The 23,404-nt window shown below is 39.6% G+C and overlaps 1 protein-coding gene across 2 annotated transcripts; it reads right to left on the bottom strand.

The window, feature by feature from the left end:
* Window positions 1–1,140: 1,140 nt before the first annotated feature.
* Window positions 1,141–20,932, bottom strand: boka (BCL2 family apoptosis regulator BOK a). 2 transcript variants are annotated; one of them, XM_084425599.1, is made up of 5 exons: window positions 20,150–20,932; window positions 18,383–18,511; window positions 18,024–18,053; window positions 13,764–13,927; window positions 1,141–2,430 (listed from the first exon to the last, which is right to left on the bottom strand). In XM_084425599.1, exons 1-5 carry the CDS (start codon window positions 20,367–20,369, stop codon window positions 2,305–2,307), a joined length of 669 nt encoding a protein of 222 aa, XP_084281725.1. In that variant the 5' UTR covers window positions 20,370–20,932; the 3' UTR covers window positions 1,141–2,304. The 2 variants fall into 2 exon arrangements, with proteins under 2 accessions (XP_084281725.1, XP_084281726.1); XM_084425600.1 differs by lacking the exon at window positions 18,024–18,053.
* Window positions 20,933–23,404: the final 2,472 nt, after the last annotated feature.

The following is a 23,404-nucleotide window of genomic DNA, read 5'->3' as shown; positions in this document are numbered from 1 at the left end:
AACCAATCAAATACCTTCTATGTATTTGGTGGTGATTTTAACCAATAGAATTTATTTTAAGGCGGGACGTGTTGTCTTCTTTGGGAAGCCGATATAAACAAGCTGACTAGAGTAATAAATGAGTTGTTGAATGTAACGCTACATAAATGTACATAATCAGTATTGGCATTACTGTTTTGAATTTGATATTTATCATCAAACGCCGGGAAACAGCCGTGAAAGTGTATTCTCTGTCTAAATGTGCTATTTCTGACATGTCATGTTGTTGTGCAAAAACTACCTTTAACTAGATACATATCTAAATAAATGTGTGCATTTTTTAAATCTGAGCCCTGAGCCGTTCTATACTATTTAACTAAACTGCTTATAATAGGTGTTTTGTTTTTGTTTTTTAATCGTCCCAGACGTGTGATGAACAGATTTGACAAACCCACATTTTTGTCATTGATTTATTTAAATCAATTTTAAATATAATCTGCATAAGTATGTGATAGGAGGCTGACTCATCATCACGCGTATTCAGTTTGGTAGATCAAAGTCTGTCACTGGATAGTTTCTAAAAATCAAGAACAATATCAGCTAAATCGTTTACACCTTTGTCCTGTGTGATAACTTTAATCATTGAGCGCCTGTAGTTCCATTTACAGCCACTAGGTGTCAGTGAGGCGTCGCAATTGGAAATTATTAGGCAGAAAGTTGAAGTAAAAAAAAAAGTTTTCAGGTTGACACAGTTACTCAGTGGTTAGAGACAAAATCATCTGGATCATATTAGGAATAATTTGCTTTAACATTTATCTTAATGAACACAGACCATCATAGTCTTCAATTTCTCCCAATATCTGGTAATAGTAGGAGTACAATGCAATCACTTGCATTAATATGCTTTGTGTTCATGCAGTAAATCAGTAAGACCCATTATTTTAATTCATGTCTGTGTTCTCAAATTCTGGGTAAAGGACCACATGTTGAGAGTGATCACCATAGTAACAATATCTCTAAACTATTCTATCTGATCTAAACTGCTTCCTCCCACTCGGCTTCCACCAATTACACTAATGTTGTGTAGAATTATCAGCATAAAGGCTTTATTATTATGTTGTTCTGTTCCTACCGCAAGAAAAGCACAGCAAATAGATTTTTGGAAAAACAAAAAAGTATATTTTTATTTAGCATACATTCAGTGTAGCATACACAAAACAATGTGTAGTTTTCCACATAATTATTTGTTATAAACTGAACTACACACGAGAACAAAACAAAAAAAAAACAATTTTAAGACACCAAGTTAAGTTATTAATAGAGTGATGGCTCCATGATATTTCACAAATTGTTCAAAGCGGCACCAACAACACCACATGTAAGGTGAAAATATTACACAAAAATAAATTACAACAAAAGAGAGACAACACTATGACATAGTTGGCAGGTCCAGACTTGAAATATGGCATGAACTGAAATGTTATATCTTTTTAGTCAACCCAAATCTCTCCTACAGCCATTTACATTCAGTACTTTGGAAGTTTTTCCTTGGGAAATATTGATATTGATCTCAATTACATGCATTCTAACTCCTGGTCATTTTTGTACTCTGCATTGTGGATTGCAGTTGGAATTTTGAAGCTTGATTGTTAATAATTTGCATTTAGAGCATCAAAACCACTCAAGACAGTGAAAAATGTATTAACAATCCAAGAAACTTTGACAATAAGACAACGTTGGACTAGGCAGCATTAATCCAAGTACATGAACATTCTATTTCACACACAAATTCAAAGGTCACAATTTCCTCTCCCGAACCATAGATATTCTGCATATCAACATTAGGTTCAATACAAAAAAATGGTAACAGCAAGGAATGCCTAGAGTGCAAAAGGCCAGGTAAAACACATAACAAAACTTTAAAGATAGCAGTTCATCTTAAGAGCTCAATATCCTTTTAAACAAAATTGGGTGACACTTTACAATAAGGTCAACATGAACAATACTTCTACAGCATTTATTCATCTTAATGTTAATGCCTACATTTACTAATACATGTTGGTTTATGCACTCGAATTAACATGAACAAACAATTGGATTTTTATCAACTGACATTAACAAAGCTTAAATGCTGTAAAAATATATTGTTCATAGTTAGTTCATCTGAACTAGTTATTTAACGAACGAGACCTTATTGTAAAGGGTTACCAAAGTGCAAACGTTGTGCAAGTGTAAACACATTAATAAGAGCAGTGAAAGGCTTAAGCAGTGACTAGAAACCCCTGCTGAAGTGTTCAGCTGTCCGTCACTTGTTTATCCTGCTCTTCATTTTTCTCTCAGCAGGTAGAAGACCACGGCCTTGAGATAGTGACCACAGGCACAGGCAGCTGCCACCAACCAATGAGAACGAAAACTGGGGTCTGTATTGACTACACACTTAGTGATGTCCGCCTGTAAGAGAGCAAAGAAAATATTTAGATATATAAATTAAATACAGGAAATATATATAAAAAAATAGAACTATATAGAAATATAAAATATATATATATATATATAGCATATGTTTTGAGCCAGTGACCATAGACCTGCATTATATGACTGACAGACAAGAACGGTTTGACCTAAAAATATCAAAATTGAAACTACTGCGGAAACAAAGACACCTACATCTTGGATGCCCTTGAGGTAAGCTAAAACATATCAAAAATTAATTTCAAAGTGAACTATCCCTTTAAATATGGAGTATGTTATGTAATAAGTTCGTCTGGTAATAACAAAAGGAAAAGGAACTTCAGTATGCACTCAAGTATGTGCCTTTTAAGCCAAAGCCAACATTCAATAGTCTAAACACGTTATATATTTCAGCATGCAGCTTTACAGGGTTGGCCAAATGTTATAAATTTCCAAATTAGCTTAATACATGTTCAGAGTATTAAAGTTCAGTTTGTTTTGAGCTGGATGGTCAGTTCCCTTATGCTCTCTTCGGGTCATTTTGACCCAAAAATTGATTTTCTTTTAATTTAAAAAAAATTGAGTGTTCATCGGAGTGATCCAAGACCTTAGGACTTTTGTCACACTAGAACTTGGAATACACACAACGTTTTTTATACTGGAAGAGTTTATGTGGTTGTAAAAAAAAAAAAAAAAAAAATTTGTGAAATGGGGGAAAATGGGGATTTCTTTTATTACTTGTAAAAAAAATAAAAATAATAATAATACAAAATCTGGCACAATCCAGAACGAACACACACGCAAATGAAGGCATGAGCCTATAGAACATCACCATTGCAGAACACACTCACATGCGCATACACACATGTACACACTAACACCTAAGGATTCCCATTCAAATGAATGGGGGGGTCATATAACAGGGCAATGTTATTTATTTATTTATTCAAATAAAAATCAATCAGTCACAATGCAGTCTGCACACAGATATGAAGTGGTTAGATTTAAACATTTACAATGCAGAACGATTTAATGGTGTAATGGTTTTGTGAAAACTGACTTTTTTCAGGATTCTTTGATGAATTGAACGTTTGAAATATAATTTTTAATATTACATTATATTTTAACATTTTGAAATGACTTTAAGCTCATTTTGCTCAATGTAATGCATCCTTGCATTAATTAATTTCTTCCAAAAAAAAAAATCTTCCTGTTTTTTTTTTTTTTTGAGATAATGAAGGCACTAAGAGATGGGGACATCCGTTAATTAGGAATTTTAATTATAAAAGATCTTACTCAGTGGTGTTTTTGTGTATCTCTGTGTGTGTGTGTGTGTGTGTGTGTGTGTGTGTGTGGCCCTTCATTCAGCTCCCAGGGCAATCCCGCAGAGCAAAACCCTCAACATGGCACGTAGACACTAGCGCCCACATACTCACACCAACAACAATGTAAAATACAGTCTAACCGGCTTCTGCTTTACACATACTTTCACTTAGTGCTCCTGATGATAAAGTCCTTGTTTTCAGATTCAGTTCAGTCTGTAGGTGTGCCCATGTCTTACAAAAACAGCAGTTAAAGAAAAATCAGGTCACTCCCAAGAAGAACACATTGAAAAATGTTGAGAATGATTTCGCCTGAGGCAACCATTACACTCACCCAAATTGAACCAGCATTTTTTCATGTAGTAAAGGGCATCCACCACTGACCATAAAATAATTTTAAAGTTGATCCTTAGTCCTGATTGTTTTCTTTTTTGTTCTCACTTTCTAAATAAGTCATGAAACAGAACAAACAAACATTAAACTTATCCTAGAACTATGTTCTTATTAAATATATCCCTAAAAAATATCTCTTAATACAACATAAAAATATTTTTCGACATGTTATTACTCACATTAATAATCTGTGTACACTGATGAGCCAAAACATTATGAGCGAATAACATTGATCATCTCCTGACAAGGCCACGTATTAAGGTCTGGGTAGATTAGATGGTAAGCAAACAATCAGTTCTAGTAATCAACAACGTGTTGGATGCAGGAGGAATGGGCAGGAATAAAGATCTGAGCGATTTTGACCGAGGGACAAGCGACTAGGTCAGAGTATTTCTGAAACGTCAAGGCTTGTTGGTTGCTCCCGGTCAGCACAGCAGTGGTGAGAATTTACCAACAGTGATCCAAGGAGGGACAAACCACAAACCGGCGACAGGGTGTTGGGCGCCCAGGGGCGTCGGACTGGGGGTAAAACCAGTACTGATTACTAGGGCCCCAAGGGGAGACAGGGCCCTTGAAAAGTCTGGAATATATTTTATTTTACCTGGATATTTTCATTTCCTAATTAAATTTCCTAATGAATGTCAGATGAAATGTAAAGTTAGTGTATTGGCTGAATAACTTCCAATACTGGGACTGACTGGTCCCACCCCTTGCTAATGCGCCAAATGGTTTAGTCCATCTGCACGCATTTTGTTTATGTTAGTTAGTTAGTTGAGCATCTGGTGGAGCGCAAACGTCTGCTGTAGAAATGTCTTTCTCAGAGAAAGCCAAATCAGGCCACCAAAAAAGAAAGGAAAGACAGGAGAAGGAAAGAAAACAAAATGAGGGGAAACAATTGGTAACTGACTTCTTTTCAAAAAAAGGGGAGCACAAACTAGAACACGAAATCTATAGTGCTAAACTGCTTGAATATCTCCGTAATTGTTAGTGCTAAAAATGAACTGAGACAACCCATTGAAAGAGCAGAACATATAATTTCAGATGATAATTTGGTTATACATGTAATCTGAGGTAATGTCACGGTTCATAAATCCTATGCCTCTTTCTTGTCTCGTGTTTCTGTTGTTGTATGTTGCGTGCTGATTGTGTGGGCGTGTCGGCTGATCAGCACTCATCAACAATCAAGTTCATCACTCCGTCACCAGCTGCAGCTCATCTCAGCACCTATATATGCTCACTCAATTCTCGTCTCCTTTGTCAGATCGTTGTATGTGGTTCCCGGTGTGTGATCTCGTCTTGTTCCAGTCTCGGTGTCTCCTCGTTCCTGTTCGTGTCCCCGTGGATGTTCACCCTGGAATTGTCACGTCACGTCATCACCCTTCATCACGGCACATCTGACCATCGAAGTCCCTGCGCCACTATCCTGTTTCGCCCTGGACATTATCTATCATCAACTTGTTTACAATAAAGAGAAAAGAGTTACTTGCATTTGCTTCCGTGTTTCTATCATGACAGAACGATCTGACCCATCGATGGAAGCAGCGAGTAGCTCCACCAGATCGCTGGAGGAATTCGTGAACAGCAGTATACTTCGAATGGACTCCCAGGAGAAGAACCTCAGCGATACAGCTCGCGCTGTTCAGGCTCTAGTGGCGCAGGTGTCCGGGCTCACCCAACAGCTTCAACATCTGCGAGGTCCCGCTGCGCCCCCCACACCGCCGGTTCCCCCACCACCACCAGAGAATCCCTCCCAGTCGGAGCCCCGCCTACCAGTTCCTGAGTCCTATGCAGGTGAACCCAACTTCTGTCGAGCTTTCTTAACACGATGCTCCATGCACTTCTCTCTTCAGCCCAGAACATTCAACAACGAGCAAACCAAGGTCGCCTTTGTGCTGACGCTGCTGACTGGGAGGGCGGCACTCTGGGGAACAGCGGTGTGGGAGAATCAAGATCCATGCTGTGCCTCGTTCCAGGAGCTCTCCGCCGAAATGAAACGAGTTTTCGACCGGGCCGTCGCTGGACGTGAGGCAGCAAGGATGCTGGCCGATTTGCGACAGGGAGAGAGATCCGTTTCAGACTTCTCCATCGAGTTTCGGACTCTAGCGGCGGAGAGCCGATGGAACGAGGAGGCGCAGTGGGATATGTTCCTGCATGGGCTGGCTGACCGCGTCCAGAAGGAGATTTATGCCATGGACCTGCCAGCTTCTCTCAACGACCTGATTGCGTTGGCATTAAGAGTGGACGCACGGTTATCACGAATGTATCGACGCACTTTGCCCAGTGGCCCCACAGGAGGGTTCGAGGGCCAACGATTCGGAGGCGGGGACGCGGTCAGCCCTGTCTGCGATCACGAGCCCATGCAGGTGGGTCGAGCCCGGCTTTCCCGGGAGGAGAAGGAGAGGCGGAGATCCCAGGGCCTCTGCATGTACTGTGGAGGAACGGGTCACTTCGCCTATAACTGCCCGTTAAAAGGCCCAGCCCGATAGTAAGTATGAGGCTACTATCGGGTGGGATCTCCGCCGAGAAGTCCTCATCCACATCTACTCTCCTTCCGGTAAGACTGAGATGGTCAACTCACCTTCACGACTGTCGAGCACTGCTGGATTCTGGGGCAGAAGGGAATTTCATGGACCATTCATTTGCACGCAAACTCCAAGTTCCCCTCAGACCCCTCACACACAAGATCTCAGTACACGCTCTTAACGGCCAGGAACTTCCCACCATCTCACTCATCACCGAAGACATCACTCTCATCACTTCAGGAAATCACACAGAAATCATCTCCTTTTACATTCTGGACACTCCCCTCGCACCCATCGTCCTTGGTCACCCCTGGCTCACCCGTCACAATCCTAGAGTGGACTGGCTAACCAATTCTGTGTCTGCGTGGAGCAGTTTTTGTCATAAGTCTTGTCTTGTGTCTGCTTGTCCGTCTGTTTCTGTCCCTGTGTTTCAGGAGGAGGCAGTGGATTTATCTAACGTGCCCGCGGAGTACCTGGACCTGAAGGAGGTGTTCAGTAAGTCTCGGGCTGCTTCTCTTCCCCCGCATCGTCCCTATGACTGTGCCATAGATTTACTGCCAGGTACGTCTCCGCCCAAGGGCAAGTTATATTCACTCTCTGTTCCAGAGAGGGAGGCCATGGAGAAATATATTTCTGATTCTCTAGCAACAGGGTTCATCCGTCCTTCCTCTTCTCCAGCGGGGGCGGGGTTCTTTTTTGTGGGGAAGAAGGACGGGTCTCTGCGACCTTGTATTGACTACCGGGGGCTGAACAGCATCACGGTAAAGAATACTTATCCTTTGCCGTTGATGTCTTCAGCCTTCGAGAGGTTGCAGGGAGCGTCCATCTTCACAAAATTGGATTTACGTAATGCTTATCATTTGGTCCGCATCAGGGAGGGGGATGAATGGAAGACCGCTTTTAACACCCCCAGGGGGCACTTTGAATACTTGGTCATGCCCTTCGGGCTGTCCAACTCCCCAGCGGTCTTCCAAGCACTTGTCAACGACGTGTTGCGAGACATGGTCGATCAGTTCATATATGTCTACCTGGATGACATATTGATTTTTTCTTCGTCTCTCCAGGAACATGTGCAACACGTCCGACAAGTGCTCCAGAGATTGCTAGAGAATGGGCTTTTTGTCAAGGCGGAGAAATGCGATTTTCATGCACAGTCTGTTCCTTTCTTAGGTTACATCGTGTCGGTTGAGGGAATGCGCATGGATCCTGAGAAGATTAAGGCTGTGGTAGAATGGCCAAGTCCAGATTCCCGTAAGGCCCTACAGAGGTTTCTGGGGTTCGCCAATTTCTACCGGCGTTTCATTCGCAATTTCAGCCAACTAGCCGCACCTCTGACCGCCTTGACCTCCCCCAGAACGACGTTCAGGTGGTCAGACGCAGCCGAGGCTGCGTTTGCCAAACTAAAGGGTTGCTTCGTTTCAGCCCCCATTCTGATAACCCCTGATCCATCACGTCAGTTCGTGGTGGAGGTCGATGCGTCAGAGGTGGGGGTAGGTGCAGTGTTATCCCAGCGTTCTTCCTCAGACGATAAGATGCATCCTTGCGCGTTTTTGTCTCATCGTTTATCCCCTGCGGAGCGCAATTATGACATTGGCAACAGAGAGTTATTGGCAGTCAAGTTAGCATTGGAGGAATGGCGCCACTGGTTAGAAGGGTCGGGGGTACCTTTTATCGTCTGGACCGATCACAAGAACTTGGAATATATTCGGACAGCTAAAAGACTAAACTCCAGGCAGGCTCGGTGGGCTCTTTTTTTCGGTCGTTTTGATTTTACTCTCTCGTACCGCCCGGGTTCCAAAAACATCAAACCCGATTCTTTATCGCGTATTTTTGACCGTTCCGAACGCCCGTCTACTCCCGAGTGCATTTTACCAGAGTCTCTATTCGTCTCTACACTCACATGGGAGATCGAATCGAAGGTCAAGAAGGCCTTAGAAGGGGTAACGCCTCCGACTCGTTGTCCACCGAATCGTTTATTTGTGCCTGAGGGTTTACGGTCCAGCGTGATTCAGTGGGGACATTGTTCCAATGTGGCTTGCCATCCAGGAGTTAATCGCACTAAATTTTTGGTCAAGCAACGATTCTGGTGGCCTCTCATGGCTCGTGACGTTCACAATTTTGTCTTGGCTTGCTCAGTTTGTGCCACAGGTAAGACTTCCAATCGCCCTCCAGATGGGTTACTTCAACCGCTGCCGGTGCCTTCGAGACCCTGGTCCCATATCGCTCTAGATTTTGTCACCGCCCTCCCACCCTCCCAGGGTCACACGGTAGTTTTGACCATGGTGGACCGGTTCTCGAAGGCGGCCCATTTCATTCCCTTGCCCAAATTACCCTCAGCCAAGGAGACAGCGTTGATTGTCGTTAATCACGTCTTTCGGCTACATGGCCTCCCGATAGACGTGGTTTCTGACAGAGGACCCCAATTTGTGTCCAAATTTTGGCGAGAGTTTTGTAAATGTCTGGGTGCGACTGTCAGTCTGTCCTCTGGGTTTCATCCCCAGAGCAATGGCCAAACTGAGCGAGCCAACCAGGATTTGGAGAGAACGTTGCGATGTTTAGTGTCCAAGAATCCTTCCTCTTGGAGTCAGCAACTGTCTATGGTGGAGTACGCCCACAACACGTTGCCAGTGTCATCCACGGGCCTATCACCGTTTGAATGTAGTTTAGGGTACCAGCCACCTATTTTTCCTAGTCTGGAATCCGAAGTCGCGATCCCCTCTGCCCACGCCTTCGTCCAGAGGTGTCGCCGCACTTGGACTAGAGCCCGTGAGACTCTACTCCAAGTGGGGGCGCGCACTAAGGCCAAAGCCGATCGCCACCGGCGTAAGCCTCCCGTGTATGTCGTCGGTTCTAAAGTGTGGCTTTCTACCAAGGACATTCCTCTCCGCTCCGTTTCTAATAAGCTTGCTCCTAAATTTATTGGCCCATTCTCTGTCACTAAAATCATTAGTCCGGTGACAGTCCGCCTCAATCTTCCCCCAGTGTACAGGAGGATTCATCCCGTCTTTCATGTGTCCAAAATTAAGCCCGTTTTTTTTGCTCGTATTAATCCGCCAGTCCCGGTTCCCCCCCCGCCGCGACTCGTAGATGGGGAACCTACTTATTCGGTCAGTCGTGTTCTGGACTCAAGGCGGAGGGGACGCGGATTTCAGTACTTGGTGGACTGGGAAGGTTACGGTCCGGAGGAGAGGAGTTGGGTACCGGCTAGAGACATCCTGGATCACTCCCTTATCGATGATTACAATCGGCAGGTAAGGGAGCCTGGGAACGCCAGGAGGCGTTCCTAGGGGAGGGGGTACTGTCACGGTTCATAAATCCTATGCCTCTTTCTTGTCTCGTGTTTCTGTTGTTGTATGTTGCGTGCTGATTGTGTGGGCGTGTCGGCTGATCAGCACTCATCAACAATCAAGTTCATCACTCCGTCACCAGCTGCAGCTCATCTCAGCACCTATATATGCTCACTCAATTCTCGTCTCCTTTGTCAGATCGTTGTATGTGGTTCCCGGTGTGTGATCTCGTCTTGTTCCAGTCTCGGTGTCTCCTCGTTCCTGTTCGTGTCCCCGTGGATGTTCACCCTGGAATTGTCACGTCACGTCATCACCCTTCATCACGGCACATCTGACCATCGAAGTCCCTGCGCCACTATCCTGTTTCGCCCTGGACATTATCTATCATCAACTTGTTTACAATAAAGAGAAAAGAGTTACTTGCATTTGCTTCCGTGTTTCTATCATGACAGGTAAAGGCTAAATAAATAAACTGTACACTAACAATGCTGTTTGCATACAACACACCATTATAATAGCCTAAATTGAAACCTGTTTAATTTTAAATTAATAGGCTATAATATCTAAAATTAGGAATAATTAGCAATTTTATACCCTACGTTGGGTGTTATATATACAAAAAAAAAAATGGTTGAGGAACATGGGGGCCCATCAGGACTGCCTATGCATAGGGCCCGGGATCTTGTGGGCGCCAAAAGCTCATTGATGCACGAGGGCAACAAAGGCTATGCCGTATGGTCCGAGCCAACAGAAGGTCTACTGTGGCACAAGTCGCACAAAATTTTAATGATGGTTATGGGCCTACAATGGCCACATGAGTGTCGGAACTGGACCTTGGAGCAGGGGAAAGAAGGTCACGTGGACGGCCGTGTACGTGTGCTCCGCTTGCCTGGGGAAGTGATGGAACCAGGATGCACTGTGGGATGATGACAAAACGGTGGAGGAAGTGTGATGCTCTGGGCAATGTTCTTCTGGAAAACCCAGGGTCCGGCCATTCATATGGACGTAAATTTGACACGTGCCACATACTAAACTAAACATTGTTGCAGACCAGATACACCCCTTCATGACGATAGTGTTGCCTGGTGGATGTGGTCTCTTTTAGCAGGAGAATGCGGCCTACCACACTGCACACATAGTTCAGGAATGGTTTGAGGAACAATGAAGAGTTCAAGGTGTTGCAATTGCCTCCAAATTCCCCAATCTCAAACAAAATTAACATCTGTGACCAACAAGTTCAATTCACAGTGGCTCCACCAACAAACCTACAGGACTTGAAGGATCTCCTGCTAACGTCTTGATGCCAGATACCACAGAACACCTTCTTCAGGGGTCTAGTAGAGTACATGCCACGATGGGTATAGCATTTTGCCAAATAAATAAATATGGATTTTTTTTGCTGGGTATTAGGAGGTTAATATCTATATCTAATATCTAATGGTTTGATCTAAAAGTCAAAAGCAGATGTAAGAGCTGCATATGGACCTACTGTAAGTGCAGGCAGTTATGACTCTGGCACAGTGCCATGTCGAATCTGCCTGAACAGAGACAGTCTAATGAGAACAGACACCACAGACATGCCCTGCCAAAGCAGACGCACATACCAGCACAGCTCCTCATTCAACAGGTTCGCTGAACTGTGCTGGTCTTCAGAGAGATTGATCAGATTTCCCCCCAAAAGCTGCATGAACCCTGCACATTCTGTCTCCACACTGAACAAATAATGGAAAAGCAGCAGTCTGCGCTCTTTCTGGGCCTTAGCTTGGTTATATAAACAGACAGCACAATGCTACTTTTATTAACTCTGAAAAGAGTGGGCAAAAATGATAACTCTATCATCATTTACTCACCTTCATGTTGTTCCAAACACGTATGACTTTTTGGGCCCTATTTTAACGCTCTAAGCACATGGTCTAAAGCGCAGGGCGCAAGTTCACTTATAGGGCGTGTCCCAATCCACTTTTGCTAGTTTAACGACGGGAAAAAATGGTCTAAAAGGGTTGTCCCTATTCTCATAACGAGTAATGGGTGTGTTTTGGGATTCACGTGCGTTAAACCAATCAGAGTCTTATCTCCCATTCCCAGTGGAGTATATATATATATTGCACCATTGACTTTACACCAGGTTTCAGTTGGTCAATGGCGCAGTCTATTGCTGTTGCCTCAAAATAGCAACGCGCCAACAATGTGCCAGAACACACCTCGTTTTCAGACCAACACGCCCATGGGCGCACAAACGGGCGCAAATGCATTTGCTATTTAACCCTTAAACAGGCAAGAGTAGAAAATGATAAGCAACAAATAATTTCATGTCATTTTTATATCATCTGGACTTAAGTAAATCATATCCAAAAGAATTTTTGAAAAATGTTATGTATTTTGGATTTTATGAGTTGTGACTCCCAGATCACATTGCCTGTTTAGGGTATAAAAAAAGGACCAAATCTATAACTGTAACTGCCATTGCCTGTTTAAAACAATTATATCCTATACTTCAACTCATATAATGTTGACATATTATATATCATTGGAAAGCGTACAAACTCAAGATTCAGCCTGTGAAACCCGTTTTGAAATCGGACCTTGCGTTACCATAAAAATGGTAAAATAAATTTGGTAAAATGGTAAAAAATGTTGGATTTAGGTCAGGCTGACTAATTGATCACAGATAACTTGAAGCAAATCATGTGACCAGCATACTCAAGACAGACAGGCTGTATCAGTTTAACCTGTAAATTTTATACTTTGTAAAAAAAAAAAAAAACTCAGAATACAAAGATTGTTACAAAAATGAATACAAAGTTAATCCCTTTTTTATACCCAAATGTGGCAATGTGACTCAGGTGTAACATATATTTAAAAACGTGCTAAATAACAACATGAACAACATTTTTATAAATTTTCTTTTTCAGCACCTTAAGACAATGTTCATAATTAATGTTAGCAGTGTTAGTATTATTTTTTCAAAAGAAAAGTAAGTTTAATATATATTTACTCATCTCAAAATCTGAATGTCCTGCACCACTGGCAGCCATGTTGGATTTAGGTCAGGCTGACTAATTAATCACAATTTTTTTTAAACAAATCATGTGACCAGCATACTCAAGACAGACCAGGCTGTGATAAATGATAAAAGGATTTGATGAAAAAATCATTCTTACGCCCCAAAAAAGACGAAAAAAACTATGTTACACCCAGATCACATTGCCAGTTTTAGGGTTAAATAACGTGGCGCAGGACATGAAAATGATAACTGCGTCGAACTGAAACTAGCAAAAAAACACTTCCGTCGCGCTAAACTCTCACAATGGAATCCTATGTTGTTTTGAAAGTAGAATTTGATCTGTAAATTCATCCAAATCATCCTTAACTACTAGTTATATGATATATAAAATAACTAGGTATGTATATAAAATAAGCTGTTGCTTCTGCTTTAAAAAATAGTCCACAACAACATAAAAAAAGTTTATTACAACGTACAAAACAGTCAGGCTAGAAATTGGTCCCATTTTCACTACATTCGATAACTGAGATGCAAGGTAACACCGGTTGCGCTTGTATGAAATGAGAGAGCGAGTCGACGGCATGATACGAGAAAACAGAGAGAGTTTCAGTTACCCAAATGAGCGGTCTGATCAACATGAGCCACATATGATGGACGACAGCGAATATTAGGCAATTGCCTGCTGAATGCCACAGCGAATGACCAATCAGAATCAAGTATTATGTATGTTTGGGCCGGGTGAAGGGATGATTAAATGCATAAATATTCGAATTAATTGTACTAAATTAATAGATTTATTTCTTACCCAGCCTCCTCTCCTCTTTAACCACGACACAAGGCTCTTGCGAACAAACTCGCCCATGCAGTCGACAATGGTGTGCACCATTGCTGGATGCCCGTGCCGAACACAGTCCACAGCAAGAGCTCCGGCCACTGCATACAGAGACACAATCTTCCCCCATGTTACACCTGTACATAGAGAAACATAAGAGATTGACATAAGTATAATCAAACAAAGTCTGTCCTTCTCAACATACTTTCATTCATACCAATGACAGCTTATATTTGTGTGTGCTGGTGGAAGTGTGTATGAAAGTCAGGTCATACTTCATATTAGGTCTCTAATTACTTTGTACTTACATAAAACTTGAATTGTTATGTACAAAACACTTTTGCTGCTATTGAGGTCGGATATGGGTAAGGTCAGGCCAGGGACAGGTTTGGTGGTATGGGTAGGTAAGATAAGGGAAGGGTTAACAGTGTAATTATAGATGTAATTAGAGAAATGAATTATGAAATATAAGTACAATGTAAGAACATGTAAGAACTAAATAAGTGCTTTGTATCAAATGATTCATTTAAAGAAATGTAATTTTAATGATTAACAATGACAATTAATATATAGTGGGACTGAAAATCAACCATGTGAGTCATTAAAACACATAATTCCTTACCCCCATTTCTAACAGAACATTATGATACTGTAAAAAGGGGTGGAGTATTGTTGTATAACTGTATTGGCAGCCAGGCAAGCTGTCAGCTGGTGTGTCAGCCAGAAAGACACAAGGACTTTTTTTTTTCAGCAGAGCAAATTCATTTGTTTCATTTGTGACCGTAACCTATAAATGATATCAACATGCCTTAAATGTAATAAGCATTTGTAAGCTTGATAAATTATACATTTTTAAGTATATAAAGAGACACATTTTTAAATGTATAATAATAACCATGAAATACAACAGTAGTTTGAAAGGTATAGACTCTTTGCTTTTCCCCATCATACAGTAAATACGTTATGGTCACAGGTCTGAATTTAAATAAAAGGCTATCTGTACTATTACATTTCATCAAACAAGTAGGCATCCTGATAACTAAAATGATAAAACGGACACTACTCTAACCTTCAAACATTTCAGCCTGGAATTAAACAAAACATAATAAAGCTGCAAAACCCCGCCTGGGAACATCAAATGGCCAGACATAAACATATCAACCCAGGCAGGAACCTAATCGGAGTCTAGCAAAGGCAGGAAACACAAAGGCCAAAGGAAACCATATTGAGGAATAAAAGAGATAAAAGCTGGTTTGAAGTTCAAGATAAACAGAAAACACCACAATTTCCTCCCCCTGACTCTTGTAAGAACGTTGACATGTTGAGTTCACAGTTCCGACGGAATATTTTAGTTTACAACATGCTGTTTCAAATGAAGACATGCATTAATCAAATGAAGACAATGTATTAGTTCAATTTATACTTCAGGGCTGTTGAATGCTTGAACCTGATTGGTTGACGAACGTTCTAAGGTGTGCGGCTAAAGTAGTTCCAGGCAGGTCTTGACCGCATTACAATTCCATATCACTTCGCCACATGATTTCAGTTATTTCAAAGTTCCTCCTACAACAACAAAAGAACCAAAACCCACAACGACCCTGACCAAGCAAATTAATATAGTAAACAATAGGATAAAAACGAGAAATTATGACGTCCATGTTTTTTACCACAAAATTAAGTTTTTATTATGTACGGAAAGTGCATACTGTAAAAAGTGAACAGTTGGATAAAATTACTTCAATTGGTAGAAATTAAGTTTTCTCAACTTAAATTATCACATTTTATCGTGGAAAAACGTGATAATTTAAGTTGAGAAAACTTAATTTCTTTAGGTGTTACCAAGTGAAGTAATTTTTTTAAGTTGATCCAACTGTTCACTTTTTACAGTGTATCCCGCCTTCATTCCACTCAAATGCACACACATACAGTACAAACACACATAGTCGTGTGTTGCTCTGACGATTTTGTCAGTAAAATAGTTGAACAACTTAAAAGCTACATGAAACTTAAGCATTAGTCTGCTATCAATGGCTAAAGCCTCCGTATCTAGCTCTAAAATTACTGAATTAGGGATTAGATGCGTAAGAAATTTGCGTTTTAAGAACTTACACATGACAAATATCTTGAAATACATGATCTGAACAATGTTTTGAAGTGTCGTAACCATAGTAGGCTATAAGCAGAATAAATGACTCTAAATGATTGAAAAGTAATTAATAAAAGAAATAAAAATAAATAATTAAAAAATAACTCCAACCCGGAGTCAATTATTCCTATATGCACAATGACACTCGAAATATTGCTAATACTGATAATTTCAACACGATCTCATGAAAGTGCGTGTTTATAGCACAAATTTGATTTCTCGTGCCATTTATACGGCAAAAAATGTTTTTTTGTGACATTTTGAACATGAATATGTAAACATATTCATGTTTTTTTGCGTGAATATATGCATGTTTTCACGTGCATATGATACGCACTTTATAATACGCACTTATATATAAAGTGTAGAAGGAGTATCACTGCCAAAAAAAAGACTAAACTGGATTTTCCCGCATTTAATTAGAAACTTGCCTCTATGTTGTGACTATGTATCTAAGGAATTATGCAGGCGTTGCAGATTCTAACAATCACCACGCTGACCTCTGACCCCATTTAATAAAACAACTGAAAATATCTTTGAATGAACGAATGAATCAACAATCCCACTCGTGATAAATTGTCACGGTTGGTGGCTGAGATGAAAGCACAAGACGATGTAAACACTGAAATAGTCTTTAATCCACAAATTCCAAACAATAAACCACAGAAAAACTTAACCACGAACACAATAACATAAAACAAAGCAAGACAAGGGACTAACAGAAACTTTGAGGACTCAAATCAATCTGCAACCACAGAAACAAACAGGGAGAGAATGGAGACCTGAACTAATTTACAGACTAGAAGATCAACTCAAATATCAACAATATAGGGAAACAGATCAAAAAACAAACTCAACACATGACACAACTCTGCTCACACACCTTATTTAGCACTTTCCTATTCTGGAGAAAATGTAGGCCTACTTCAAGGAACCTAATCTTGTTAATGGCTTTATTGATTTTGATTAAGTTGAGGATAAAAGATCTGCTAAAATGCTTCCTCCTGACAGAATCAGTTATTGGTCTCCTGTTTTATTTAGAATTTTTATTTATTTAAGTAGATTTTAATACACCAATGCATAAAAAAAAATAAAAAAAAACACTTCTCCAGCATGAATTATGAAAACCACAAAAGAAAAATACACATCTTTTCTTTTTAAAATGCTATGTATAACATTGTTTTATGCATAATATTGTTTAGTTAAAATATTATGTTGGAAATTGCACCATTGTTTATTTTAAACAGTCTTAGAAAGTGTCAGAGTAAAGCTGAATGATTGAAAAAGCAGAAATGATTGAAATGCCTCAAGAATAAAACAAAAGCAAAGGAAAATATATAAAATACTGAAAAGAAATTAAATTAAAATATATCAAGCATCGTGTGAAAATATTACATTTATCTCTTAAAATGTAAAAACGCACAATAATTGTCAGTCATATAGAACTCTACAAAAGAATCAAAGGCCACTCGCAGGGTTAAAAATAAATAAAGTGAACACCAATGACCACACAAACTCAGCTACACTGCTTGAGGACAGGTATGTGTAACAACAAGAGGTGCAAGGGTGTCACCGGGTGTAGTGCTTTGTGCTTAGTGAGGAATCTTTGATGTACCTGGACTAACACAAGCAATTATGTATTGATAATTAGAATGCAAAGAATGTTTCCCTGAAGAAATGAGGCGAACAAGTTACGGCACATCTTAAAAGCTGCCATTGTTGAAAAAAAAGAAAAAAAAAAGACCATGATTTACTACACTAAATCTTGGAGATCAAATAAGGGTTGACCATTTGAACTAAATGGTTGAGTCATTTGAAAAAAAAAACTGAATCTCAAGGGTTTGCACTAAATATGAGCAAAGTACAGTATACGCAGGAAAAGGATTGATTACTTCCATGGTGCCCGGACACTGTTTACTTTAAAGAAAAACCCACATTTTATGGTGCTCTCAGGGTCGAGTCCAGCACCGCTTCTCTGTGTATATAAATGTCAGAATGGATCCAGTTTTACCCTCACGTGTAAAGTCACTTAAAGGGATAGTTCACCCAAAATTTTTTTTTTTTTTAACATGTCATCATTTACTCACCCTCACGTTGTAAACCTTTACGATTTTCTTCTGTGGAACATAAAAGAAGAAATGTCTCAATGTTTTGTTGTTGTTGTTGTTGTTGTTTGTTTGATTTTTGGGTGAACTATCGATTTAAGGGTCTGAAAAAAATATAAACTTGTATAAAATTGATATAGATATAAAAAACAAAACATAGGTATATCATATAAGCCAGGTTTCATTGGTTTTCAGATTCATTTAAACTGTTTTTAGTGTATTTGCTAATGTTTAACTGATAGAATGGACATCTCTGGAACCAGATGCACCGATTAGTTTATCTGCAGACAATAAACTGTTTTCCAAACTAAATGTATCAAGCAAGGAGGACACTGACCAACCTGTAGAGAAGATTTCTGCAGCGACGGCCAAAAAGGCATCAGAGACTATACTCTCAGAGGCGATCGTGATGTTGAGCTGCCGTGCTACGTTGCGGTATACGTTGGGTCGCAGGTACTCCAGCTCGTCTCCTAGAAGACAGAGAGACAAATGTGTTTTCTTTCCTTGGCTCAAACTATAGGGATGAAAAGGTCTCGAGTCTTACAGAATAAAATCACTAATTTGGAGAAGCTTGACAATGACAGTGTAAAAGAACTGCAACCTAACCTTAAAACCTGCTACTATCGTCATTCTGTCATATAAGCAGGCTAACGGAAGGATGTCCTGATGATGAAATTGTCTGTTAAATAAGTCTTTAGCTATGCTCAGCTGCACTCTTTATTGGAATTGATGGTTTCTTAAAGAAAATCAATGGAACCTTTCAATTGCACAAAATAATTTATAGTGGGAAAATGTTCTTTAGATTTTTTTTTTTTATGTTCTTCACGCTAAGAAAAGAAAACTTAACATAGTTCTTCTACTACGGAATCACTGTGAAACCCCCCTTTTGCGACTTTTATTTGGAAGAGTGTCTCACCCCACATGAATCATCCGTCTTAATGTAAGTGTGAAGGACCTTTTTCAGGACAATACAGGGTTAACCTGGTTAAGTGTGGGTGGGGAACCCTCAATCTGCCTTGTGTGATAATGATCTGCATGTTTGCATGCCTTGTCCATAAAAAGCAGCTCCCCCAGTCACACAGTTGTCTCAAATTAAAATTCTTGTGCTTTTCCTAGGAGAAAACGGGTTCTTGCAGAACAATGACAGTTAAGAGTAACTCAGATGAAAGCCATGTGTTATGTTTAAGGTAGGCTACTTATAGTGTGTCTGATCAACAAAATGATGTGAGATTAAATGTTATTGATAGGCATGACATTCAATCTTGTGAAAGAGCTCAGAATGTCCAACGACATAAAAGGATGAAACACACATTTAACATGGTACAAAAGGCAAAGTACTTTTCAATGGGTGAGACACAGACGAACCTTGTAAGAGTGTTGTAAAATATTACGCAATCAATTGTATGGTTTCGTTAGGCTTTGAGGAAGCTGAGAAACACGTGTTTATTTTCATTTCTGAAAGTTCATAGAACAATTATGGATGGTCCATTTTCCATTTATTTTCTTATGAACCAGACAAGCACAGATTAAGAAAGAATGAAAATTGGCAGGAAGTTCTCTGCACTTTTAACTCAATAACATCCGTACATCATGTACGGATGTTATTGATATATATATATATATATATATATATATATATATATATATATATTGATATATGATATATATATATATATATATATATATATATATATATATATATATATATATATATATGTGTGTGTGACCATTTAGCACCATAATATAAAAAATATTCACACTTCAGTATGGCCTAGTATGTGTGGTATATCCCTTACGAAAATGAACCATGGTTTTATTGTAGTAAAAGTGTAGTAACCATGTTTTTTTAACCACCATTTGTATAACCACAGGTTTACTACAAATACCATGATTTAACTATGCTTATGTAGCAAAACCATGGTTAATTTGTGGTTACCGTGGTTTAACTACAATAACCATGTTTTTTGGTTTTATTTGTAGTAAAACCATGGTTAATTTTCGTAAGGGGTGTATAGCATCCAAATATGTAGGCTACAGTACAGTACATGTAACCCCATGGCAGTCTCCATAAACATTAATAGTCTAGCGTGAAACGTCAGATGTCCTACCCAACCACAGCAGGACTGAAGACACCTCAGCCAGTGTTCCGGATCCGTGCTCTGGTTTCGACCATCCTATTCCAGCCCGGTGGAGTCTGGAGTGAATGTAATCCCTGCATAACACTTTAGACTGAGACACTAACTCCTTATCCGTGGGAGAACGATCAAACACCTCCATGACTTCAGCCGCGAACACTGAGGAGCGGCGCAACATCTCCATGCCCTTCATGAGTGGAGAATTACAATCAGCTGACAACAAACCTCCACCTTTCTCACCGTGTATGGAAGTGTTTCTTCTCCACCCTCCTCTCTTTCCAAAGTCGGATGACGCCGTACACGATCTGGATAAAGATGAAAACTCGCGTGTTTTTTCCCTATATTAGCTAATAGAAAGACTCGGTCGCACCTTCTCTTGGAATGGACATGAACCTGAAAAAGCGGCCAAAAAGAGCAGAAAACCAGATATCGATTACCCTTGCTATTTCTCGTAAGTCAATAAATCCTCAGAGTCTTAAATATCGGCATTTTTAATAAAAGCTCGGGTATTGTTCTCTCCACAGCAGCCCGCGAGCGAGGGGAATCTGTCAGCGGCAGAATGTCGCCTGTCTTCGGTCTGTATGGATGGACTGCACACATCAAGTCTGTCTCCTTCTATGGAAAAGCTCTCCGAAGTCCGTTAAGGCGGAGATAAGATAACCAGTCCAGCACTGTTATGGTTTTGATGGTCCGCCCCTCTTTTACAGAGCTAAAATGTGATAAATCAAGGAACAAAGATAACAAATAAATGTTCTATTATACAAAGTATTTAGACCCTTTCTTTTTTTCACCACATTTTATTTTTCATGGAGCCTTATGCCAAAATGCTTCAAATTATTTACACTCTATCTATCTATCTATCTATCTATCTATCTATCTATCTATCTACCTATCTGTCTGTCTGGGTAAGTGTGTTCATGGACTAATTAACAAAATTTTTGGATAAAATGCCTAATGTAGGCTATAGGGGTCACAATGTCTTCATATTTTTTCTTCATGTTTAATCACCTTTTGTCTTTACTAATATATTTTAAATGGTCCTGCATTGTGACAAATGTTAGGCTATCTGTTTGTAGTCTCAGTCAATACATATTAAACCTGCTGCTGGTTGGTATTATCTTGCCTGGTCGGGCTGGTGGTTTTCGAGGGGTTTTGAACTTTTTTCAACTGCCCACCCAGCTAGACCATCTGAATACCAACTTAGCCAAATGTGAGCTAAGACCAGCAAAATAGCTTAAATTTGGTTAAATTGTTCTGTATCTGTCTTGAACCTATTTGTATTTGTTGACCCACAGAATCCCATCAACATCCTTAACAATTTCTTCCATAGCCTACTAACCCTTTATGTTGGTATCCCATATCCCAAAAATATGACTAACCAAACTATAATTTAATACACAATAACAGACTACAATCAATACTCATGCTCAGTCAAGGTTTTTTTTTTTTTTTTTTTGTCAGCCATTAATAGTTTTACTTCAAATAAAGCATTGTAATTAAACCATGGTAGCCACAAATTAACCATTTTGCTACACTAACCATAGTTAAACCATGGTATTTGTAGTAAAACTGTGGTTATACAATCAATTTTCCCCCAAAAACATGGTTACTACTCTTTTACTGTAATAAAACCATAATTTTCGACTCACTGTACTCCCTTTTAATCTAACAAGATCAGTTTTGAGCACATAATGTTTGTAAAAGTTATTTTAATGTGCTACATAGTTGTTGAACAAAAAAGGGTTCAAGTTATAGTCCCACCCACCATAGAGTTGTTTTCCAAGTCTTGACTGTTTTTGCCCTAAACTTGTCAGTTCCAAATCATTGGAGCCACCCATTCAGCTGAATCATCGGCTTTCCCAAAGAAACATGCACACACATTAAATAAGATCTGCTTTGACATGTTTGACAAGTAAGCAGCAATATGCAAAACACATCGAGTTTCCTTCAAATGTTGAATAACTGATTTAATAATGGAGTATAATAAAAAGCTTACTGAGGCACCAGTGAACTTCCTCAAAAGCAGGGGCAAAAAAGAACAAAAAGTTCTGTTCAACACAGGAACATATAGAAAGTTGAAGTTTATCTCACTGACAGACAGTGATACAGTTCCTTTTTTCCTGACCACATTTGAGGTTTCCTCTGTATCCCAATTTAAAACTAAAATAACCTATCTTCACAACTAATTCTAAATAGCTTTTGACAGTTTATCAGATTAAAACAATCGCAGACAGACAGACGGAGGCCGTAGGCTACATTGCTCACATTTATGTAACACTTAAAACATACCATGCAACAATAAGCAGTTTACATTTCATTTCCAGTGAAAAATAAGACACTGTGGAGACTAGTAATCATCAGTAAATTTTAACACACCACACCTCTGAGGAATAATGCTTATGTTTTCTGCGGAACCCATACTGTACATGCTCCTGCATGCCTGTCACATGACCTCCCATGATCGTGTTTATTCTTTAATAATCAAAATACAGATAGGATAGCTGATCTTCATAGACATAAACAGAATCGCATTTGCAAATCAACAATTACTCTGATCCCTAAATAAATATATTTATTTTGGCTTGGGGCAATATTTTTGTACAATACTGCCCCCTACAGGGACAAAGAGGAAGCTACCACAATTTCTTTTCTTTTTTTTTTCTTCTTTTTTTACAATAATGCAAGGTGTCAATTTGACAGCTAACAGAATATTTGAAACAAGTCAAGTATATTTGTATAGCGCTTTTCACAATACAGATTGTATCAAAGCAGCTTCACAGTATTAAATTAAAATAATACAACAAGGTTTGTTTCTAGTGGAATTTATTGATTGATAAAATCAAATTAAATATCCCCAAAATATCCCCAACTGAGCAAGCCAAAGGCAACAGTGGCAAGGAACCGAAAAACTCCATCAAGTGACCCAATGGAGAAAAAAAACCCTTGGGAGAACCCAGGCTCAGTCGGGGGCCAGTTCTCCTCTGGCGTTTATGAACTAGAGGCCGGATTGTAATTTGAACTGCAAGATTAAAAATATTATATGAACATACATAACAAGAACATACATAACTTATACGACAACTGAACGGACTAACAATAAATGAACAGGAAAACACAGACTCAGACCCAGAGAAAACGATTTCATCAATGTGAAAAAAAGCAGCACTTTGACCTCCTTTACAACTTATGTCAGACAAAAAAAAGAGAATAAAAATAATAATATACAGC

This window comes from Rutilus rutilus, assembly GCF_951802725.1.
Source record: "Rutilus rutilus genome assembly, chromosome: 12".
NCBI classification, from domain to species: Eukaryota; Metazoa; Chordata; class Actinopteri; order Cypriniformes; family Leuciscidae; genus Rutilus; species Rutilus rutilus.
The sequence above is the reverse complement of the archived record's forward strand: the minus strand, read 5'-3'. Positions and strand labels throughout refer to the sequence as shown.